Source organism: Kryptolebias marmoratus, linkage group LG24, assembly GCF_001649575.2.
Source record: "Kryptolebias marmoratus isolate JLee-2015 linkage group LG24, ASM164957v2, whole genome shotgun sequence".
In the NCBI taxonomy this organism is placed as follows: Eukaryota; Metazoa; Chordata; class Actinopteri; order Cyprinodontiformes; family Rivulidae; genus Kryptolebias; species Kryptolebias marmoratus.
In genome coordinates this window covers 2443822-2461788 of record NC_051453.1, presented here as the reverse complement: position 1 = coordinate 2461788, position 17967 = coordinate 2443822, and the positions used below count along the sequence as shown (strand labels likewise).

Here is a 17967-nt window from a genome sequence, read left to right as displayed (position 1 = left end):
TTTATTAGCTTTAGGTGGAATTGGAAGGGGGAGATATTATTGTTCCGTTCCTGGTAACAACTTCAACGGAAAAATCTTTAAGCGGGTTCCTTTGTTTTAATGGTGAAGAGAAATTTGCTTAAGATCATGTATTTCTTATGAACCCGTTGCATTATTAGTCAGTGAAAATACAGTTTTTAATGGAATTTCTGACTTACCATCATTAGGTTCTTTTTTACAATTACTAGCAACTTATTTTTGTATTTCATCTGGCATACACTTGAGTAATACTTTTTAATCAAGCTTTATTGAATATAACAAAAACAAAGACTATGATTAAACATATTTAAAAATTTCACATAGTTACACAATATAAAAAAACAAAAATTAAGATTAGATTACAAAATTACTTATATGATGTATATTTACATATTCATACACAAACAGATTCATATACAGACACATATATATGAGGGTTACTAATACAAATATGGATATATGTACAAATAAATATGCACATCCGCTGGGAATTATTCCTGGATTGCTCTGCATATATTTACATCCAAGTTCGAACAGAATTTTACACTTTACCTCATTTTAATAATAACAAGAATGCAATAGGCTATATTAAATCCTAATCAGAGATAAGAATAAAAAGGTTTTTTTTAGCTTGGGCAGTAGTCTTTTTATTTTCGAAGGTTAAAGAACTACAATCGCGCGACTTTTTGACGTAGATGACGTCAAATTCCGTCGACGGGAAACACCTAGCGGAAAACGAAAACAAGATGGCAGCAGGTTCAGAGCACGGACTCCAGAGGCTAGTTTGGAAAAGTAAGTTATCCTGTTTTACAGCATTTGTTGGCCTCATAAATTAGCGTATTGCTTCATTAAAAACCAACCTGCCTTTGGTCTAAATGTGCTGTTTTCAGTATGTAGCAGTTCTGTATATCGGAAACAGCGAACATTCAGGTTCAATTATTTTAATGCAACGGAAGTTGTCAAACTTTTGGATCGGTTGAGTGTTTGATAGAGAAAATAAGCCCTGATTAAACTTCTCTTAGTACTTTTACAGGCCTTTGTTGCTTATTTTTTGTTAGGTTAGTCATCGTGAGGTCACTTTGTATGCCTGGAGCCCCACCTCGTTTCTTTTCTGCGCGTTAACAGTCAATGTCAGGAGAAAGACACAAACCTGTTGCAAACTTTATAAAAGTTACTGTAAGACGGCTGACACAAGTAGCCATTATTAATCATGTTTTATAGCATTCTATCTAGCAAGAACTGGATGAGAAAAGATAAAAATGAAGTGATAATGGTAAAAACTACAGCAGCCCCAATTTTTAATATCACTTGGATAAAAAATAATCCCAAAATGAAACACTGGGAATGCACAAATTTAGACATTTTGTTCCAAAATTGTTCCCACGTTTCAAATGGTGTAAAATGTTTCCTTTTTGAAAAAATTCCAAAAAGAGGTAGAGTTAGAGTACAAATTTTTTGAATAACAAATGTCATTAGATTGTTTTTTATGACTATTTTAATTAGAAATACATTATTAGTTTATTTTTATTTTATTTCATTTATTCTTATTTCTGTAAATAAACTTGGTAATGTACTTGTAAAATGAACAGGTTGATTGCCTTACATTTGTAATCATTCACAGTGTTTCAGGTTTTTAAAACATTTATGTTTAAACAATAAATTTGGCGTAAATATACAGTGGTTTGCAGAAACGTCCCACAGATAAACTCTAAAATACAAACTTTTATTTCTGAGGTTTTTGCTTAATAAAAAATACCTCATGGAAGCAAAACTGTGAAAAATAAATTGATGAGCTTTGTATTAAAGAAACAAATTTATATTCTGTTTCAAATCTAATAATTTGTTTTTTTATTCATTTTTATCACACACCTTTTTTTTTGTCCAGCATCAATGTTGTTGATGTTTCAACACTAGACTGTCTATATTAAGAATAAGTTCTTTATGTTTGGATCCCTCCAATTTAGGAATTAGTTGTTAGAGTTTAAAGCCAGTATTGACCATGTATTGTGTGTATGTGTACATATATACACACACACACACACACAGAATGAACCTCAACAGTGATTCTTGAGTAAGCTTTTTCATGTTGTTGTTTTTTTTCTTCAGAAATACAAGATACAATTATCACAGACTGCAGAAAATCTGAAGTATGGAAGGTAAGACAGACCTTCAAGATTAACTGCATGAACAGACTTTCTTCACATCTAATTTTTCTCACTTGATTACATGTTTATCAACACAACCTTGCAATACATGTGGTACATTACCTGTTTATCACTTTAAATGTATCTTGACAGATCTTGATTCTGGACCCCTTCACCACCAAGCTCCTCTCATCATGCTGCAAAATGTCCGATCTGATGGCAGAGAAAATAACAAGTAGGTTATGAGGTTTTTATTACAGCAAACTATATATTTTCACAACATACAGTGGTGTGATTGAAGTCTATATGTGAGGTTCTGTGCAACATTTATTGTGAAAAATAATATTATTTATTTGTTTTAGTTGTGGAGGATCTGTTCAAAAACAGGGAGCCTGTTCCTGAGATGAAGGCCATCTACTTTATGACACCAACCTCCAAGGTTTGCCATCAAAATAAGTTCATAATGCAGAAGTTTGTTTTTATTGCAAATTTGGTTTTAATGTCTTACTATTTAATTTATTTTGACAGTGTGTAGAGGCCTTTATAGCAGACTTCAAGCGCAAACCCAAATACAAAGGAGCCTATGTTTATTTTACTGACTGTAAGTAACTTCTGTTTCACTTCATATATCTATTAAAAAATATCAGACAAAAAGGCCCCTAATGTAACATGATAAAATGCACTCCAAAATGTTTCTTAATTTAATTTCACAGACTGTCCCGATGACCTTTTTAACAACATGAAGCTTTACTGTGCCAAGTACATACGCTTCTGCAAGGAAATAAACATCTCTTTCTTGCCAAAAGAGGCACAGGTGAATGACTGCAGCTTGTTTTCTCTTTGGTAGTTTTGTAATGATCTTACATTTCCTCTTTATATTTCAAAAATATGGTTACTTTTTATTTTGAGAAAGAATTTGCTTGGTTCAGTATTTTGTTTTTTTAGATAGTGTTGCTACTGAGATTTTAATTCTCTAAATGAATGTTTCATGGGTGTGGCTGCTTGAAGTTATGGTGTAACTCTTGGCTTGAGAACAGTAACTGGCTGCTTCCTGTGTTTTAAAAATACAACAATGTCAAAGTTGCTAACATTTGCTATTTTATTAGTGTTGGAGTTGAATGTGTCATTAGGAAACAGAATTGATTTGTTGTCATATTAAACTGTGTTCTTTTAAGGTGTTCACATGCAATAATCCGGGGGCTTTCCGAAGCATATACAGTCCTCACAGTCAAGACAAAAGGAAGACACTGGAGAATCTTGCAGACCAGATTGTAACGCTCTGTGCCACGTTGGACGAGTACCCAGGGGTCAGATACAAAAAGTAAGCCAAAGATTTAGTCTCTGAGTTTAAGTTACACCACACCTCACCCCCCAGCTCACATAATTTACACCTACCTTGTAAGATGCTACCTAACTGAGCTCAGGAAAGTGTGTTTTTGGGGGCAGTTAGACAGGTAAACTTATTTTGTCCTGCTTAGTTTTTTAAATATCAGATTAAATGTTAATGTAAATCCAAAATAAATTCTGTAGCTTTTTGTTTATTTACCTAAATCTACATTTTTTCTTCAGTAAATCTACCTGCATGCTTTAAGCTCTGCTGCTTTTATAGCTATGTAGAAATGACCTCAGTAATACTAAAATAATATGATCATAAATTATTAAAATGTTTTTTCAAGTGGCACCTGTAAAACACTATGAAAGTCAGTTTAACATCTAATATGATAGTGATTATTAGTGTCACTGCAATTTCAGTGTGGTTTAAACTGACTGCTGTAATTCTTGCAAAATAATTTATTTTTATAACTAGAGACAGCAGTAAGGGAAATGCTAAAACCCTTGCCGAGTTGGTTGACAAGAAGTTGGCCAGACACTATGAGTTGGATGACAGCGGGAAGAAGAAGGTGAGACACCTGCTGAACAAAGAATGTTGACATCATAAGCCTTGGGAGTTAATTGAATCCTTTAAGTTCAATATTATTTTCACATATAACTTTACACAAAGAATTTTTTCAAACTGCTGGAAATTTCCAACAGATTGTTTGTTTATTTGTTTGTTTTTATAAAATGTGGGTTCAGTTTTGTTTTTTTTATTTTTACTTTCTGTTGGTAGGAAAAGACTCAGGCCCAGCTGCTGATAGTGGAAAGAAGTTTTGACCCAGTAAGCCCCATCCTTCATGAGCTCACCTACCAGGCCATGGCCTACGACCTCGTTGATATTCAGAACGACACCTACAAGTAAGTCTGTCTTTACTGAATTTCCCTGTACTCAAATTCACTCCCAGTCTCCCAGTCAGACCATATTGCCCTGCAGATTGCTGAAACTAATTGTTGCTCAGGTACAAGTCCAAAGACGGCTCAGAGAAGCAGGCCCTGCTGAATGAGGATGACATGCTTTGGGTGAAACTCAGGCACAAACACATTGCTGAAGTCTCAGAGTAAGTCGAGAACATTCACATTATGACAGTATTGTGCTTCTGCTGTCTTCACTTATATCTTTAATTTGTTCTTTTCTTAAATCAGGCAAATCCCTAAGATGGTAAAGGAAATATCTGCCAGCAAGAAACAGCCAGATGGGAAGGTATAGAACTAGAGTTGTTTGAGTGTCTCTCAGTGTCTTTAAGACACTTCTGAGACAGCCTTATTGTAATTTTGTTTTGTTTTTCAGATCACAATCAGCAATTTGGCCCAAATGATGAAAAAGATGCCTTCATTCCGTAAACAGCTGACTGAGGTATGAAGTACTTTCTTTTTGTGATGCTAACTTGATTTTTAAAGTTTATCAGGAGATCTTATAAAGGGAAGGGCTTTGAAACTGGTTTTAGAGCAAATGAAACACTAGTATTAGCTTGCTACCAGTAGTTAAAGATGTAGGTTGTCATTATGTTGTGGTTGGGTGTGGATGACTCTACAGCCTGTAATTTATGCAGTTTGTTTATGCAGCAGAATAGACTGACCAAAGTTCAAATGGATTACTGAAAAATAAAATAGGAAGAAAAATGTTTAAAAACAAGAAAATCATTAGAAATGTAATTAACCAACAATAATGGTGCATATAGGCTTGTGTTTATTATTTTTACCTGTTCTTTCTGTTCTAATTCTAGAAAACTATACATCTGCAGTTGGCTGAAGACTGCATGAAACCTTTCTCAAACAACGTGGAAAAGCTTTGCAAAGCTGAACAGGTTTGTCTTTAACAGTTCAGTGAAGGGGTGGTAATTAATTGGAGCGAACAAAATCCAGTTGTTTTTAGGCACCACGAGGCTGTACATGGGGACGAGTTATGTTTATTGTACAAATAAATGCAAAATTATAAACAAATGAGGAGATGAAGCATCCAAATGGCAGATCTTGTAGAAATGTTAATGTCGGTTTTCTGTAGCTGAGTCTGACCTTCGCCTAGTCAAATATTTAAATAAAATGTTTTTGTTGTAAAAATAATGTGTTAAATATATAGTTGTTCCCTGCAGGACCTTGCAGTCGGTTCTGATGTGGATGGAGTGAAGGTGAAAGATCCCATGAGGACTCTGCTGCCTGTGCTGCTTCACCCATACAGCAAATATGACAAAATTCGAGCTGTGCTGCTCTATATCTTCAGCCTTAATGGTAAAACTATATTTTTCCATTTAATTGTATTTTTCTTGTAAAAGACCATAAATGAAAGCTGATCTTTTTTTTCTTTGCTGGTTTGAGACACAATTAATTGTTTGACTAAAATGTTCTGAGCACATAGTCAGATTAGATTTTCACTCTGATTTGTGTGTAAACAGGAACAACAGATGAAAACTTGAACAAACTTATCCAACATGTTCAGATTGAGGATGAACGAGAGTTTATCCAAAACTGGAAGGATTTGGGAGTCCCTATCATCACATCAGTAAGTTAAAAAGAAGGAAAGATGGTTTTTCACAATTTTTTTTGTTTTTGGTTTTCTGTGTGGTCTTATGTCTGTTCTTTGTTGTACGTTTATTTTTTTAGCCTAGTTTCTTTCCTCGCAAACAAACCCGACGGGATCATTCCCAGGAGGAGAGGTACAGCCTTTCAAGATGGATTCCAGTCATAAAGGATGTGATGGAGGTTAGTGAACACATATTGTGCAATAAACAGCTTATTGTTCTGTTGCCTTGCAGCAAGAAGGTCTAGGGTTCAGGTCCAGGTTGGGACCTTTCTGCATGGAGTTTGCACATGTGTGGGTTTTCACTGGGTATTCTGGTTTTCTCCCACAGTCTAAAAAACATACATGTTGGGTCAATTAGATACTCTATATTGTCCATAGGTGTGAGTGTGAGCATGTCTTGTTTGTGTGATGGACTGGCAATCTGTCCAAGGTGTACCCTGCCTCTCGCTCAGTTACTGCTGGAGATGAGCAGCAGCTTCCTACATCCCTGAACAGGATCAAGCAGGTATAGAAATTGGATGAATGGATGGATGGGTAATTTTAAACTAAAAACAGGCTTTTGGACAATTTAATAGACATGGTGTTTTAAGAAACCTAATCAAACTCTTTCTAGTCTAAAGGGAAAACAAGTTAAGGTAGTAAGATCTGATTTGTAACTTTAAAAAATTGTTTTCCTCTTATTTTTACTTCACTTTCTTGTTATTGCTTGAAACCCCATTTCGGAGGAATCCTCACCACCTTTGCACCTGACTTCCTGTTAGATGTGGTGCATATTTCCTCTTGTGGCAGAAAGCAGATGTTTTTGATATTTTGCAACTTGAAATGTGCTTGAAATGTAACTGGTTCTGGCCTCTTTAGTTTGTATGTGAGTAAGAAGCTGCAAGATGCAAAAAAAATATCTCATCGATCAAGAAGCAGCACTCAAGTCTCAGTGTTTTTAAGCTAGAAACATACTTCATAGCAGATTGTTTTTTAAACTTCTGTTTTAATAGTTTTACACTGTTTGTATATAGGGAAGGAAGTCTAACCCTCATTTCTGGAACAAAGGACCACAAATTAACATTTGCTCTTTTGCTAATAAGATCAATTCCACATAAATAACAATTTCTGCTTCGGATAGAAAAAATGATCGATTTTAAACTTTGTCACACCAACTATTTGTTTGCATTTCAGTTAAGTATCACAAAAAATCTTGCAAATGTTCATTATGGCTTTCCTCAAAGAGAGCTCTTTTTGGCTTTTCATTTTTACCAACGTAAAGTACATTATAATTGTTGTTACCTCTAGGATGCTGTGGAGAACAAACTGGACATCAGCGAATGGCCTCACCAGTCGGAGTGTCCTACTGCCTGGAATGGCTCTGGAGCTGTCAGGTGGGTTTTTCTAAGTCATCATTCAAGAATTGCATCAACAATTTCTGAAGGAATTTATCATTTCTGCAAGAGATGTTTCAGAAAGGTTTGCTTTTCATGTATTCATTCCATTTAACATCAAAAGCTCATATAAATAAGAAGTTTGGAAAAAAAATTTCTGTACACTTTTGAAAGTATCAGTAAAGCAACACACAGAAAATCCTTGTTTGCCTTTGAATATAATGACAACTCTTCACTATCCAGTCATAGATCGAACACTGAGTTTCAGCTGTTTTGTTGTCTGCTCAGGTTTTTTTACACTTGTCCTGCTTGCTCTCTTAAATTTTATCTGAGCCCATATCTGCTCCACAGTGCCCGCCAGAAGCACAAACCTAGTGCTCCGGATGAACGCCGGACTGGCTCACGCCTTATCATTTTTGTTATTGGAGGAATAACTTACTCTGAGATGCGCTCTGCCTACGAGGTCACTCAGGCAGTAAAATCCTGCGAGGTCATCATAGGTGAGCAGTAATACAGTATTATACTTGGGTATTGCTTTAGTTAGAATTTTTATCATTTATTTAAACTGATTTTTGCTTTGATGCTATTGACAATGTCATTGCCTGGTTTTATCTCTAAGCCTTTATGCCACCTGCTGAAGCATATAAGATCTTTACTTCTCTTTTACTGTGCCCAGGGTCTTCTCACATTTTGACCCCCACCCATCTTTTGGATGACATCAAAGCCCTGAGCAAAGGCCCAATGGAGACCTTCACAATTGAGGAAAGGAACAATGCATGAAAAATCGAACCCTCTATGTAATATCTTTTTGAGCTCCATGTCCCCACATCTCGTAATACACAGCGCACTGCACTCAACTTCCTGAATGGAATACTGAAGGGAATTTTTCTTATGCTCATTTTTGATTTCTCATGTATTGCTGCACATTTAAAGTTATAGGTATGAGGACAAATTTTCTTTAAACTTCAATTCAAATTTCAGTTCAAAGTACTGAAAGATATGGCCTGATAATAATATGTATAGCTTTGTAGTGGGAATTAATTATATAGATCATATTAAAAACCTCATTCTACTAAGCATTTCTATGTTAAATAAAATGTTTATTATGCTTTTGTTTGTCCACCTTTGCCTGTAAAGAAAGACGCTGGTAAGTTACAAATTAAAAGGTTCTGAAAACTATAGTGGTGGGGGGAAAAGCACAAAACAGATGTATATACTGTATGTATGCACTGAGTCTCTGCTTTGTCATTTTGACTTTTCTGTTCACTACTGTTTATATAAACACTTAATGTAATCTGAATATTGGTTTTAACAAAGTATTTACACTTTTCTTGAATTGAACAACTGACTAATAAACGGATGAAGTGGTTCAACTCTTCAGTCACTTTTATTATGCTGTTGCTTTTTTTAAACAATTAAAATGCACAAGATAAAACAATACAAGGAAATGCTTCAAAACTACTTAAATAGTTGTTTAGAGGAAAATTAGGCACAAAGGCTTGTTAAAAGAACAAACTTCACTGCATCAGTCTTAGACCCAGGTGAAAGCACGATAGTCCTTAACTCACTTTATGAAAGGCAAATCCACAGAGATGTTTAGTTAACTTCTTGCACATGTAGCTGAACAGATTATATGTAAAGTTTTTTGGAAGGTCTCTGTGTCACTGATTGTAACTAACATGTTTTTTTTCACATGGTATTTCTTAAAACTATAAACAATACAAAGAAGGTATTTGGTGATTTTAAAAGGGTAAATACAAGAGGTGCTGATTCTATTAGGTAGTAAAGGTTGTGATTTATATTTTAAAGTAATTTTACAAATTAAAATATAAACACAAATATTTGTAAGTATAAAAAAGATAGCAGGGTTGTGATTTTCTTATTTTGGTTGTCAATAATTTTTCCCTTTCTAATTTTGGCATTTGGACAAAAATATTTTTAGCTGAGTTGTCATTACAGATTATCCATAAATTTGTAACTATGTTTATTACAGTGAAATATGTCAGGGATAGTACACTACAAGAACACCATTTCATGCTGTATTCATAAGTGTGCCTTCATCCACATCACAGGTTGAAACCAAGAGCAGAAGTATCAATTACAAAGGAAAAGCTCATTTAACATATGAACTAAACACTGGTCCTGCTTCACTGGTCCTATACACAGAAACACTTACGATTAACAATAACCAAATAATCCTGTCCTGTGACTTTCATTTCTTACAGCTGCCCATGTTTTATTATTTCACACTATTTTGAGTCATCCATGTTACTGTTTGGGGTTCCCAGGCTCGAACTATATAGGCTGAATCGCTAATAAGGGTAACATTAAAGCGAACACATCTTAAAGCTTCTAATTTTAGAACCCATAGCTTTAATTATTGGGGAAATAAAACGCAAAACCGAGACTTTTGCCTTTAAAGATTCAGAGAATCTCTCATAAGAACCGAATCAAATATTTTAAATCAACTGTCTTAACTAAATTGTTTAGGCTAAGTTGTTTTAGACTTCAAGATTACGTTCTGGGCGACAAAAAATAACTATGGTAAATTAATTAATTAATAAATTAATACAACGTACGCTAAATGATTAACAAATTAAACTTGACTGTGCGCATGCGTGAACTGTTACCAACTGTTGTCATGACAACTGTAGCCAAGGTAAAACTCAAATCTGACCCCTGTCCGTTAAAGTTTATCGCAATAACTAAGTAATGTCGGTAGCCTCACCGTAAGTTTAACTTCATTTAACATACTTCTTGTTAACTCCAATAGGCTCGTAGTTGAGTAGATTACAAAATGCAGTCGACAACCTGTGAAGGTGCTGCGGGTCCGGCGCAGTTTAATGAAGAAATACAAGATGGATTCGGCGTTCAGGAGTGGTACGATGGGTCCAGATATGAGGGAAAAGTTGCAGAAGGTCTCAGACACGGAAAAGGAAAGTACATTTGGGCAAATGGAGAGGTAAGATCTAAATATTTTAGCTAGGTGTTTGGAGTTATATGTAACTATACCGTTTTGTTAACGGATTAAATGAAACAAGCCCGAAGCTCAGAACCGACTCTCGTCTCTGCTGTATGATCCTCCAACCTTATTTAGCCTGTTTGTTGCTGTTGTTGTTTTCTGATGACCTAATTTCGATGAATTCACCCTAAATGTCTCTAAAAATCTTGACTTTTTTTTTCACTGAACTTTTTTGTGTAGTACTATGAGGGATGTTTCTTCAAAAACTTCCGTCATGGGGATGCACTTTACTCCTGGCCCACAGGCCAGAAGTTCATTGGCAAGTACTACCTCAACAGAAAGGAAGGATATGGTCAGCTCATCTACCCAGATGGAGCCAGCTTTCAGGTAAAGTTGATGCACAGGGGGCAGCATCTATAGTAACTTTGTGCATATAGTAAATAACAGTTTATAACTCTACGTGCTCAGGGTTTATACCATATGGACCAGAGGTTTGGCCCTGGTGTGATGACTTATTCAGATGGACGACAGGATGTGGGCTTGTGGCTGGGAAACCACTTGCTAAAGCTCTGTACCCTGGTAGAAGAAAGCTTTAGTCTCAACAGCTTTCCTGAATATGCTGCCTTTAATGAGCCTTCTGTCAACACAGGATTATGGACTCAGGTACCTGTTGATCATTTTATCACCTGCTAGAAAGTAGCTTAAAGTGTTTTCATTCAGTAAATATGCTGTTCAGTTCATCTGAATTTGTTTCTTTAAAGAGCAAATTCACAAGTCATCTCAAGGCACTTCACAGAGAAGTGGCTTATTTACACTTCTCTTATGTACAGTTTGGTTTGTTAATAGTTATAAAATACCGCTTTGTAAATTGGTATTTTTAATTTTTAGTCTCTGATTAATTCTTTATAAACTGTTCATTTTGCCATAAACCTACATTTATTAGGTCTATTTGAACTTCATTTTAGTAAGACATATAGCATTTGTTTCAAGAAAAGTTTATAAATTAGATGTCTCCAAGTTTGTCTTCATTTGCCTATACACAGTATGCTTATTTATGTCTCCTCTTACTAGCCTCAGTCTATCGCAAGTTATTTGCACACAAAAACTGGGACAGACCTTCAGGTAAATTGTTGCTTTAATAAATAACTACTGTCTGCATTTTACTAAGAGCAGATCAGTTTACTCCCTCCCTCCCTTTAGGAGAATATAGATGAGAATCTGAAAATAGATGAGCGTTTTATCCTTCTCCCTGGCATTGAGAGGTACTGCACAGATGGGGACCACTTACCACTCCCTCCTGGCCGGAGAAGAGAGTTGGATAAACTCTTTTATGGAGAGCTGTGGGAGCCAGATCCTCACCCATATCAAGGTTATAAAAGGGAGCCGTTGTCTTCTCTGCCTTTACGACCCCGAATGCAAGCTGTTATACACAGACACAGGTTAGACAAATGTTAAACAAAGTGCTATGTGTTGGTGCCAAACAATGTATTGAGAGAAAATACCTACATGCTCTGTATTTATACGTTTGTTTTTCAGACTGCAAGCTGAAAATGTTGGGTGGAACGTGGCAGCTGTTCTTTCTATGAATAGAGAAAGCTTTGGTCCAAAAGGCCCTTCAGAAGTTAACTCAGAACTGCTGATCCAGCACAGCTTCAGAGGGGAATTCCAGGATGTTACACGGCTCATCCATAAGGGTTTGGTCCATCCTGATGTAGAAGATTCACGAGGACACACAGCACTTATCGCTGCAACCGTAACATTTTTAATATTCTTCTTTTTTTTGATTCAGTTGTGGTAGTTTGATCTTCTCAAATTTTTTAGGGCATGAACTGCAGTTGCACATTACAGAGGAATTATCAGCAAAATAAAAGTTGTTTCTGTAACTGTTTTTATATTGTTTTTGTTTCCTCAACTGTCAGATAAACTGCCATGATGATGTGATCCATCGGTTGCTGGATAACGGTGTTTTTATTGACAAGTTGAACCGTGATGGCATGTCTGCCCTGGCTGTGTGCCACGTTCTCTGCTACCCTTTTCAGTCCCTGTCCACAGCTTTGACTGAAGTGAGAAAGGCCTTTACTTACCTTGCCATCATTTCTAATACGAAGTTGTTTGTAAGTCAACTACTGTAGTAAAGCCTGGAGTACATCAAAATATATCAGGTGGAAATTCATGAAATTATCTATGACCATTTTAGGTTATCCAGAAAATAAATCTAACCACTTGAGCAGCAGAAACTTTTGTCCATGGTGCTTCTGTTGAATTTGCTGATTCCTTGACATTTTTCCTAACATCTTTTTGGTTTTGTTACTGAAATGTGTTGCCAGGTTTTGATGTCTTCATCTTTAAGGGAGAGCAGTCCCCACATTAGCCAAAGTGACTTCACATCAGTTACACCTAAATTTGATGACAAATCTCAATCCGCTGACATAAATGTGAAGATCCAAACTGACAACCACCTCTCAGAACAGTAAGCATGCAGAAATGCATATAAATTGTAAACTTTGTTATGCACAAATGATATACGCCTCCACTGAGAATTGCAGTCACTTCTGATTGTTTATAACGTGTTCCCCTAAAACAAGCTGATGTGTTATATAATCTATTTTATTGATTTTGTGTTTTAAGGACAGCCAAGGATCAAAGTGGACACACCTCAGATAACATTAGTAAAAATACCCCTGCAGAGACTGAACACCTTCAAGAGGAGGAAAGAAAAGAAAAGGAAGAAGATGAAGACTTTGATGAAAACGAGAGCAAAGAAGAGGAAAGACAACTAGAAAGCGCATGCGATCAAGTAATGGAAAATAGAGCAAGTGAGGCAGAAGGTGTTGAAGATGATTTCAGGAAACAAGAAAATAATGAAGAAGTCGAGTCAGCTAGTACAGAAACTGAGATAAGGAAAACAAAAATAGGGGAAAATGAGGCTAAGGAAGATGTGAAGGGTTTAATTCAGAGAGAGGAGAGAAGAAGTGAGAAAACAGCTGATGTGGGGCAAACTATTCAAGTTCAGGATGGTCCCGTTTTATTGGGGACTGTGTGGGGGAAGGAACTTTCAACTAAGGTAGCAAAAAGAGCATGGTGGTGCCATCTCATATTCTTTTCTTGCTTATTCTTGCTCTAATCTATTATTTTTCCGTCAGGGGAAAACCAGTGAACTGACACCAAAACAGACCTTTGACTCTGCCTGTCCAAACAGCAGTCACAACTTTCTCGTACCAGATGAAATGCTGCAGCGCTTGGCAGAAGCACTGAGCCACAGAAGACTTCGGCTCTATGACATACAGCAGACAATCACGTCAGTTACGCTTCTTCCCCTGTTCTTTGACTTTAAATCTTCTGTACATATGTTAATTTTATACGTCTTTTGTTTTACCAGGCACAGTGTGCGTTTGAACACCTTGAACGTGTTACTAAAACGTGGAGCTGACCCCAATGTGGCCAGGGTCCCCATGCCTGTTCTTTTTTTTGCCATTATGGCAGGTGACACTGAAGCTGTCAAAAGACTGCTGCTGTCTGGAGCTCACGCTGACATTCCCCTTCCAACAGAAGTATGCTTTAATTCCTTAAAATGACTTTTCTTTTTGACATATTCATTAATGTCTCTGAAAAATGTTAAATCCTGACCAAAGAAAAAGTTGTCTTTAAATTACATTTGTCTTTTTCCCCTTTAACATATCTTGTTAATTTTTTGCAAGTCATAAAAATCTCTTTAATATCTCAATGTTCTTGCAGAAGAAAGGCTTGTACCCTCTGCATGTAGCTGCAATGCTGCCAGGTCCAGAAGGGCCCATCATCACAGAGCTTCTTCTGCATGCTGCCATTGACCCAGATGCGCAGGCATGTGACCAGGATGATATCTATGAACCAGACAGGGTATGTGTATTTGCACACTGTAGCATATTAGACCCTTTATTTGTTAATGTACTGGCTTTAGTAGCACCGGTAAAAGAAGGGTTCTAGTCATGTTTTTTTACAGATATCCATGACGGCTGAGGAACCATTGAGTGTTATTAGGTATCCAAAACTTAAAGAGGGGGGCCGAACCGCCCTGCACATAGCCTGTCAGAGAGATACTGATTACATGGTCAGTGAGTACTATTCACACAACAGCTGTGACACACTGTTAAGCACTTGTTTTATTTATTTATCTAGTAGCATAGAATGAAAAACGTAATGCATCTGGTACAAAAAAAAAGAATAACACTCAACCACTTTAAAAATAAATGTGAATTTAAAAGCTGTTTTGTCTACTTTTAGTTTGTGAAACTTTATTTTTACTTCCTTGAGTTCAGCATCTAGGTGTCCCCATCTTGGTCTTAGTCACAAATTTTGATTGGATTTGGACATGAAATCTGAGCTAAAAATTAACCCTTGAAACTTGCTTGGACTTTGACCTGTAGAGTGAATAGATATTAGCATAAGATGTGAACTGGGAGCAATAACTAAAACAACAAATTGTAGAAGCCTCCATTCTTGTAAGTCTGTGTGTTTTTCACTTTTGTACACTAGGTGGCAGTCATTTTTAGTAGAATTACATTTAGGGAGGTTAATGAAACCAGCCACAATATGTTGTGGTGCTGTGTGGCATAGCATAAATATTTTTTGCTTCTTTGTTTTGTTTTTTTGTTTGTTTGTTTTTTATGAAGAATAGCGTCTGCACAACTGTGTTATTGTTGGTGTTAACTGCATGTAAGACTAACTTCCTATCAGCAATGAATGGATGAACAAATACCTACGTTCAGACATTTGAACGAATCAGATAGATGTGAATCTTACATTGCTATATCTAACACCTTGTGATATATTCAGTAAACATAAAGCTTTTTAGCTACTTGGCAAAAATCCACCATTTATTTATGCTTGTTTTTTGTTTTGTTTTTCAGAACGCCAGTAAAGTGGTGTCCCTCCTGCTCTCTCACAGAGCCAGCACAGACCTACTGTGGAGTGGACATTCTCCCCTCTCTTTGGCTATAGCAAGTGGCAATGACCTGGTAGACCCTTTCCCTACACTAACACAAATTTATCCTTGCACCAAACCTCTTTTTTCAAACCTGCATCTTTTCTTTGCTCAGGCAGTGAAGGAGCTTTTAAACAGCGGTGCAGATCCTAACATACCTCTGGGCTCCAGGGTGGGCAGTGCCCTCTGTGCCCTCACCAACATGAACTACAACTTAGGCAGCAACAGAATTAAACTGGTACACACAAACATACACATTCACCTGCTTTTCTGTTACCGCTCACAACTCTGCATACAAGCAGATTCCTGCCTGTTGCATTTTTGATGGCAAATAAGTGTTTATTAATATGGTAATTCCACCATGATTGTTTTAACCCAAGAGCAATTCCCAACTAGAGGAGGCCTAATTGTAAAAGGGCACATGCAAAAAATGTTCACAACAGCTCACAGCTGCTCACTTGGTCATTTGATTGAAGATGTTTGTTCAACCTGTCACACCAGGCCAAATTGTTTTCCTTAATGGTTTATATATTTAAATATGACATCAAAATAAATTGCTATGTTGTTTCATTCAAAATAATGTTTTTATAAAGTTGATATTTTGTTTCTTTGATATAGTTGGACATGTTAGCCACAGCTGGTGCTGACATCTTGATGCTAGTAACAAAGGGCAGTGTTGTGGGAACTGCAGTTGATCATGGACATTACTCATATAACCAGGTAACCCATTAGTTGGACACATTGCTTGAATAACAGGACTGACAGAGAAGTCTGCAATTTTTTGTACACTGCATTATCTATTTTCTCCACTTGGTGTAAATGCCAATGCTGGTGTGTGTGTGTACATTTCCATCTGAACAGGTACTTCGGGACCTAAATATTGTCCACACCCAAGTCCACACTCAGAACAAGTTGGTGAGGGAAAGACTGAATGCACAGACCCAGCTGCTCAGTAAGATGAGTGATCTGATGAGACAAACTCAAAACCAGAGGGAAACGAAGAATTTAGAGAGACAGCAGCACCTCATATTGAATCGTCAGTGCAACACGTAGTTTTTTCAGTCAAACAATGATTTATCATGGTGTATGTGTGTGCACTCTCTGCATATAAGTACCACTAACAGACTTTGACATGTACAGGCGCAGAGGCTCTTTCCTCAAGTGGGCCAACAAACAGCAGTGAAGGAATATCAGAAACAACTAAAGACTTCATGTAAACACACATTCTTACATCAAATGCCTTTTATCTGTTCCTGTTTTGTTTAAATCCAGCGCCAGTTCACATCCTTGTCTGTGTAAAACCTTTTCTTAGGAAACCAGAGATGATGTTCTGCTACCACTGTGGACGTTCTGCTCTGTGTGTGATGCTGACTAAATGCGGTCATTGCCGCAAAGTTCTCTACTGCTCCAAGACCTGCGAACTTAAAGGATGGAAAGAAAGGCACAAAGAGGAGTGTGCTCAGCTTTCAGGTAGGAATCAGGACCTCAAAGTTTAGGCCAGAAATACCCAGTATATAAGCTTTTCATAAAGTAACACTGTGTACCTTTCTACAGTGTTTTTAATCTGTCAGTCAGTAGTTATAAAATAAAATAATTCATTTTAAATTCAAAAGTTGATTTATAAAACCTTTAGTTTTTTCTTTTATATGATGTGTGAATGCTCTATCTGTCTGTTTCTCTCAATGCAGCATCTGCTGATGGCATCCAGAAGAGCGTTGCCTTTAAATTCCGAAGAACCATCAGGACCGTGCCTGTTATGAAGTCCAAGACTGTCTTCCCGATACCGAATGTCACATTGACTCCCTTAACTGTGCCCAAGCCTTTGAGCAAGGCAGAGGAGAGCCCAGTCAACTTGAAGGAAAACTATAGCTGCAACTAATGGATTTAAAAACTTAACATGCAAATAACTGGTTTTTCACTAAAGTGAAGTGATGTGCCTCTCACCTTCACAAACCAGCTGCACTTCTGTCTAACCACTTTTAAGCCATGTTTGTGCCAAAGCAATTGTTCTCTTTAGCGTATTTATGTGATTTTCTGTCCTAAATAATGTTTTATCAATCTTTAAATGATTTTTTAAATGAATTTTCAGTTTTCAGTTATGGTTTGAGGTCTTTATGAGCAATAAAATGTAGGAAAAAAAAAATAAAAATAAAAAATGCATTGATAATTGAAGTCAGTGCCTTCATATTTTTATTGCATTAAAAATTGCAATTGTTTTTAAATTAAATTGTTTTTTTAAGTTTTTACCAACAAAAACGTTTTGGTAAAAATAATTTACCAACAAATCCTTACCTGTGTTTATTCATCTGTATTATGATATTTTTTAGCACATTTTATTCCTAAAAGAATGATGTTTTTTTGTTTTTTAATGAGAAATATTTGCCCCTCTAAACAATTCTGTTAATAGATAAGTCATTATTTATTTTAATTATTAATTGTTTTTGTCCACACATTGTCCATAACAGAGTCTGTCTGTCTGTCTATCACGCTAGCTAAACAGTGGGTTAACTTCGTCAAAACAAGTTGTTTGACCTTTCACGGTCTCCGTAGTTCCCTTGCAGCGCAAGCACAGCGCGGCGGTTACGAGCGTTGACAATGAACGCTGCGGAGACTCA

The 17967-nt window shown here is 36.5% G+C and overlaps 2 protein-coding genes across 3 annotated transcripts; both read left to right on the top strand.

The window, feature by feature from the left end:
* Positions 1–726: 726 nt before the first annotated feature.
* On the top strand, positions 727–8803 carry stxbp3 (syntaxin binding protein 3). Its single transcript, XM_017420383.2, has 19 exons — positions 727–810; positions 2125–2174; positions 2316–2397; positions 2525–2601; positions 2691–2763; positions 2876–2976; positions 3338–3483; positions 3970–4063; positions 4273–4397; positions 4499–4597; positions 4683–4740; positions 4828–4893; positions 5264–5344; positions 5630–5765; positions 5930–6036; positions 6138–6236; positions 7345–7430; positions 7782–7930; positions 8107–8803. Exons 1-19 carry the CDS (start codon positions 765–767, stop codon positions 8208–8210), a joined length of 1779 nt encoding a protein of 592 aa, XP_017275872.1. The 5' UTR covers positions 727–764; the 3' UTR covers positions 8211–8803.
* Positions 8804–10102: 1299 nt separating this feature from the next.
* ankmy1 (ankyrin repeat and MYND domain containing 1) lies at positions 10103–17496 on the top strand. 2 transcript variants are annotated; one of them, XM_017420418.3, is made up of 20 exons: positions 10103–10392; positions 10633–10779; positions 10861–11055; positions 11464–11514; positions 11593–11831; positions 11929–12145; positions 12312–12455; positions 12720–12862; positions 13021–13189; positions 13536–13690; positions 13772–13943; positions 14128–14268; positions 14372–14479; positions 15279–15386; positions 15468–15590; positions 15971–16072; positions 16214–16388; positions 16493–16565; positions 16665–16822; positions 17041–17496. In XM_017420418.3, exons 1-20 carry the CDS (start codon positions 10228–10230, stop codon positions 17229–17231), a joined length of 2976 nt encoding a protein of 991 aa, XP_017275907.1. In that variant the 5' UTR covers positions 10103–10227; the 3' UTR covers positions 17232–17496. The 2 variants fall into 2 exon arrangements, with proteins under 2 accessions (XP_017275907.1, XP_017275904.1); XM_017420415.3 differs by having other exon boundaries at positions 13021–13456.
* Positions 17497–17967: the final 471 nt, after the last annotated feature.

Bases quoted from the DNA above. Each gene is read 5' to 3' on its own strand.
- stxbp3 (XM_017420383.2), top strand. From the start codon at position 765: ATGGCAGCAGGTTCAGAGCACGGACTCCAGAGGCTAGTTTGGAAAA. The intron at 4,064-4,272 runs GTGAGACACCTG...TTCTGTTGGTAG, and splicing joins ATGACAGCGGGAAGAAGAAG to GAAAAGACTCAGGCCCAGCT. The intron at 4,894-5,263 runs GTATGAAGTACT...TTCTAATTCTAG, and splicing joins TCCGTAAACAGCTGACTGAG to AAAACTATACATCTGCAGTT.
- ankmy1 (XM_017420415.3), top strand. From the start codon at position 10,228: ATGCAGTCGACAACCTGTGAAGGTGCTGCGGGTCCGGCGCAGTTTAAT. The intron at 11,832-11,928 runs GTTAGACAAATG...TTTGTTTTTCAG, and splicing joins GCTGTTATACACAGACACAG to ACTGCAAGCTGAAAATGTTG. The intron at 12,456-12,719 runs GTGAGAAAGGCC...ATGTGTTGCCAG, and splicing joins TGTCCACAGCTTTGACTGAA to GTTTTGATGTCTTCATCTTT.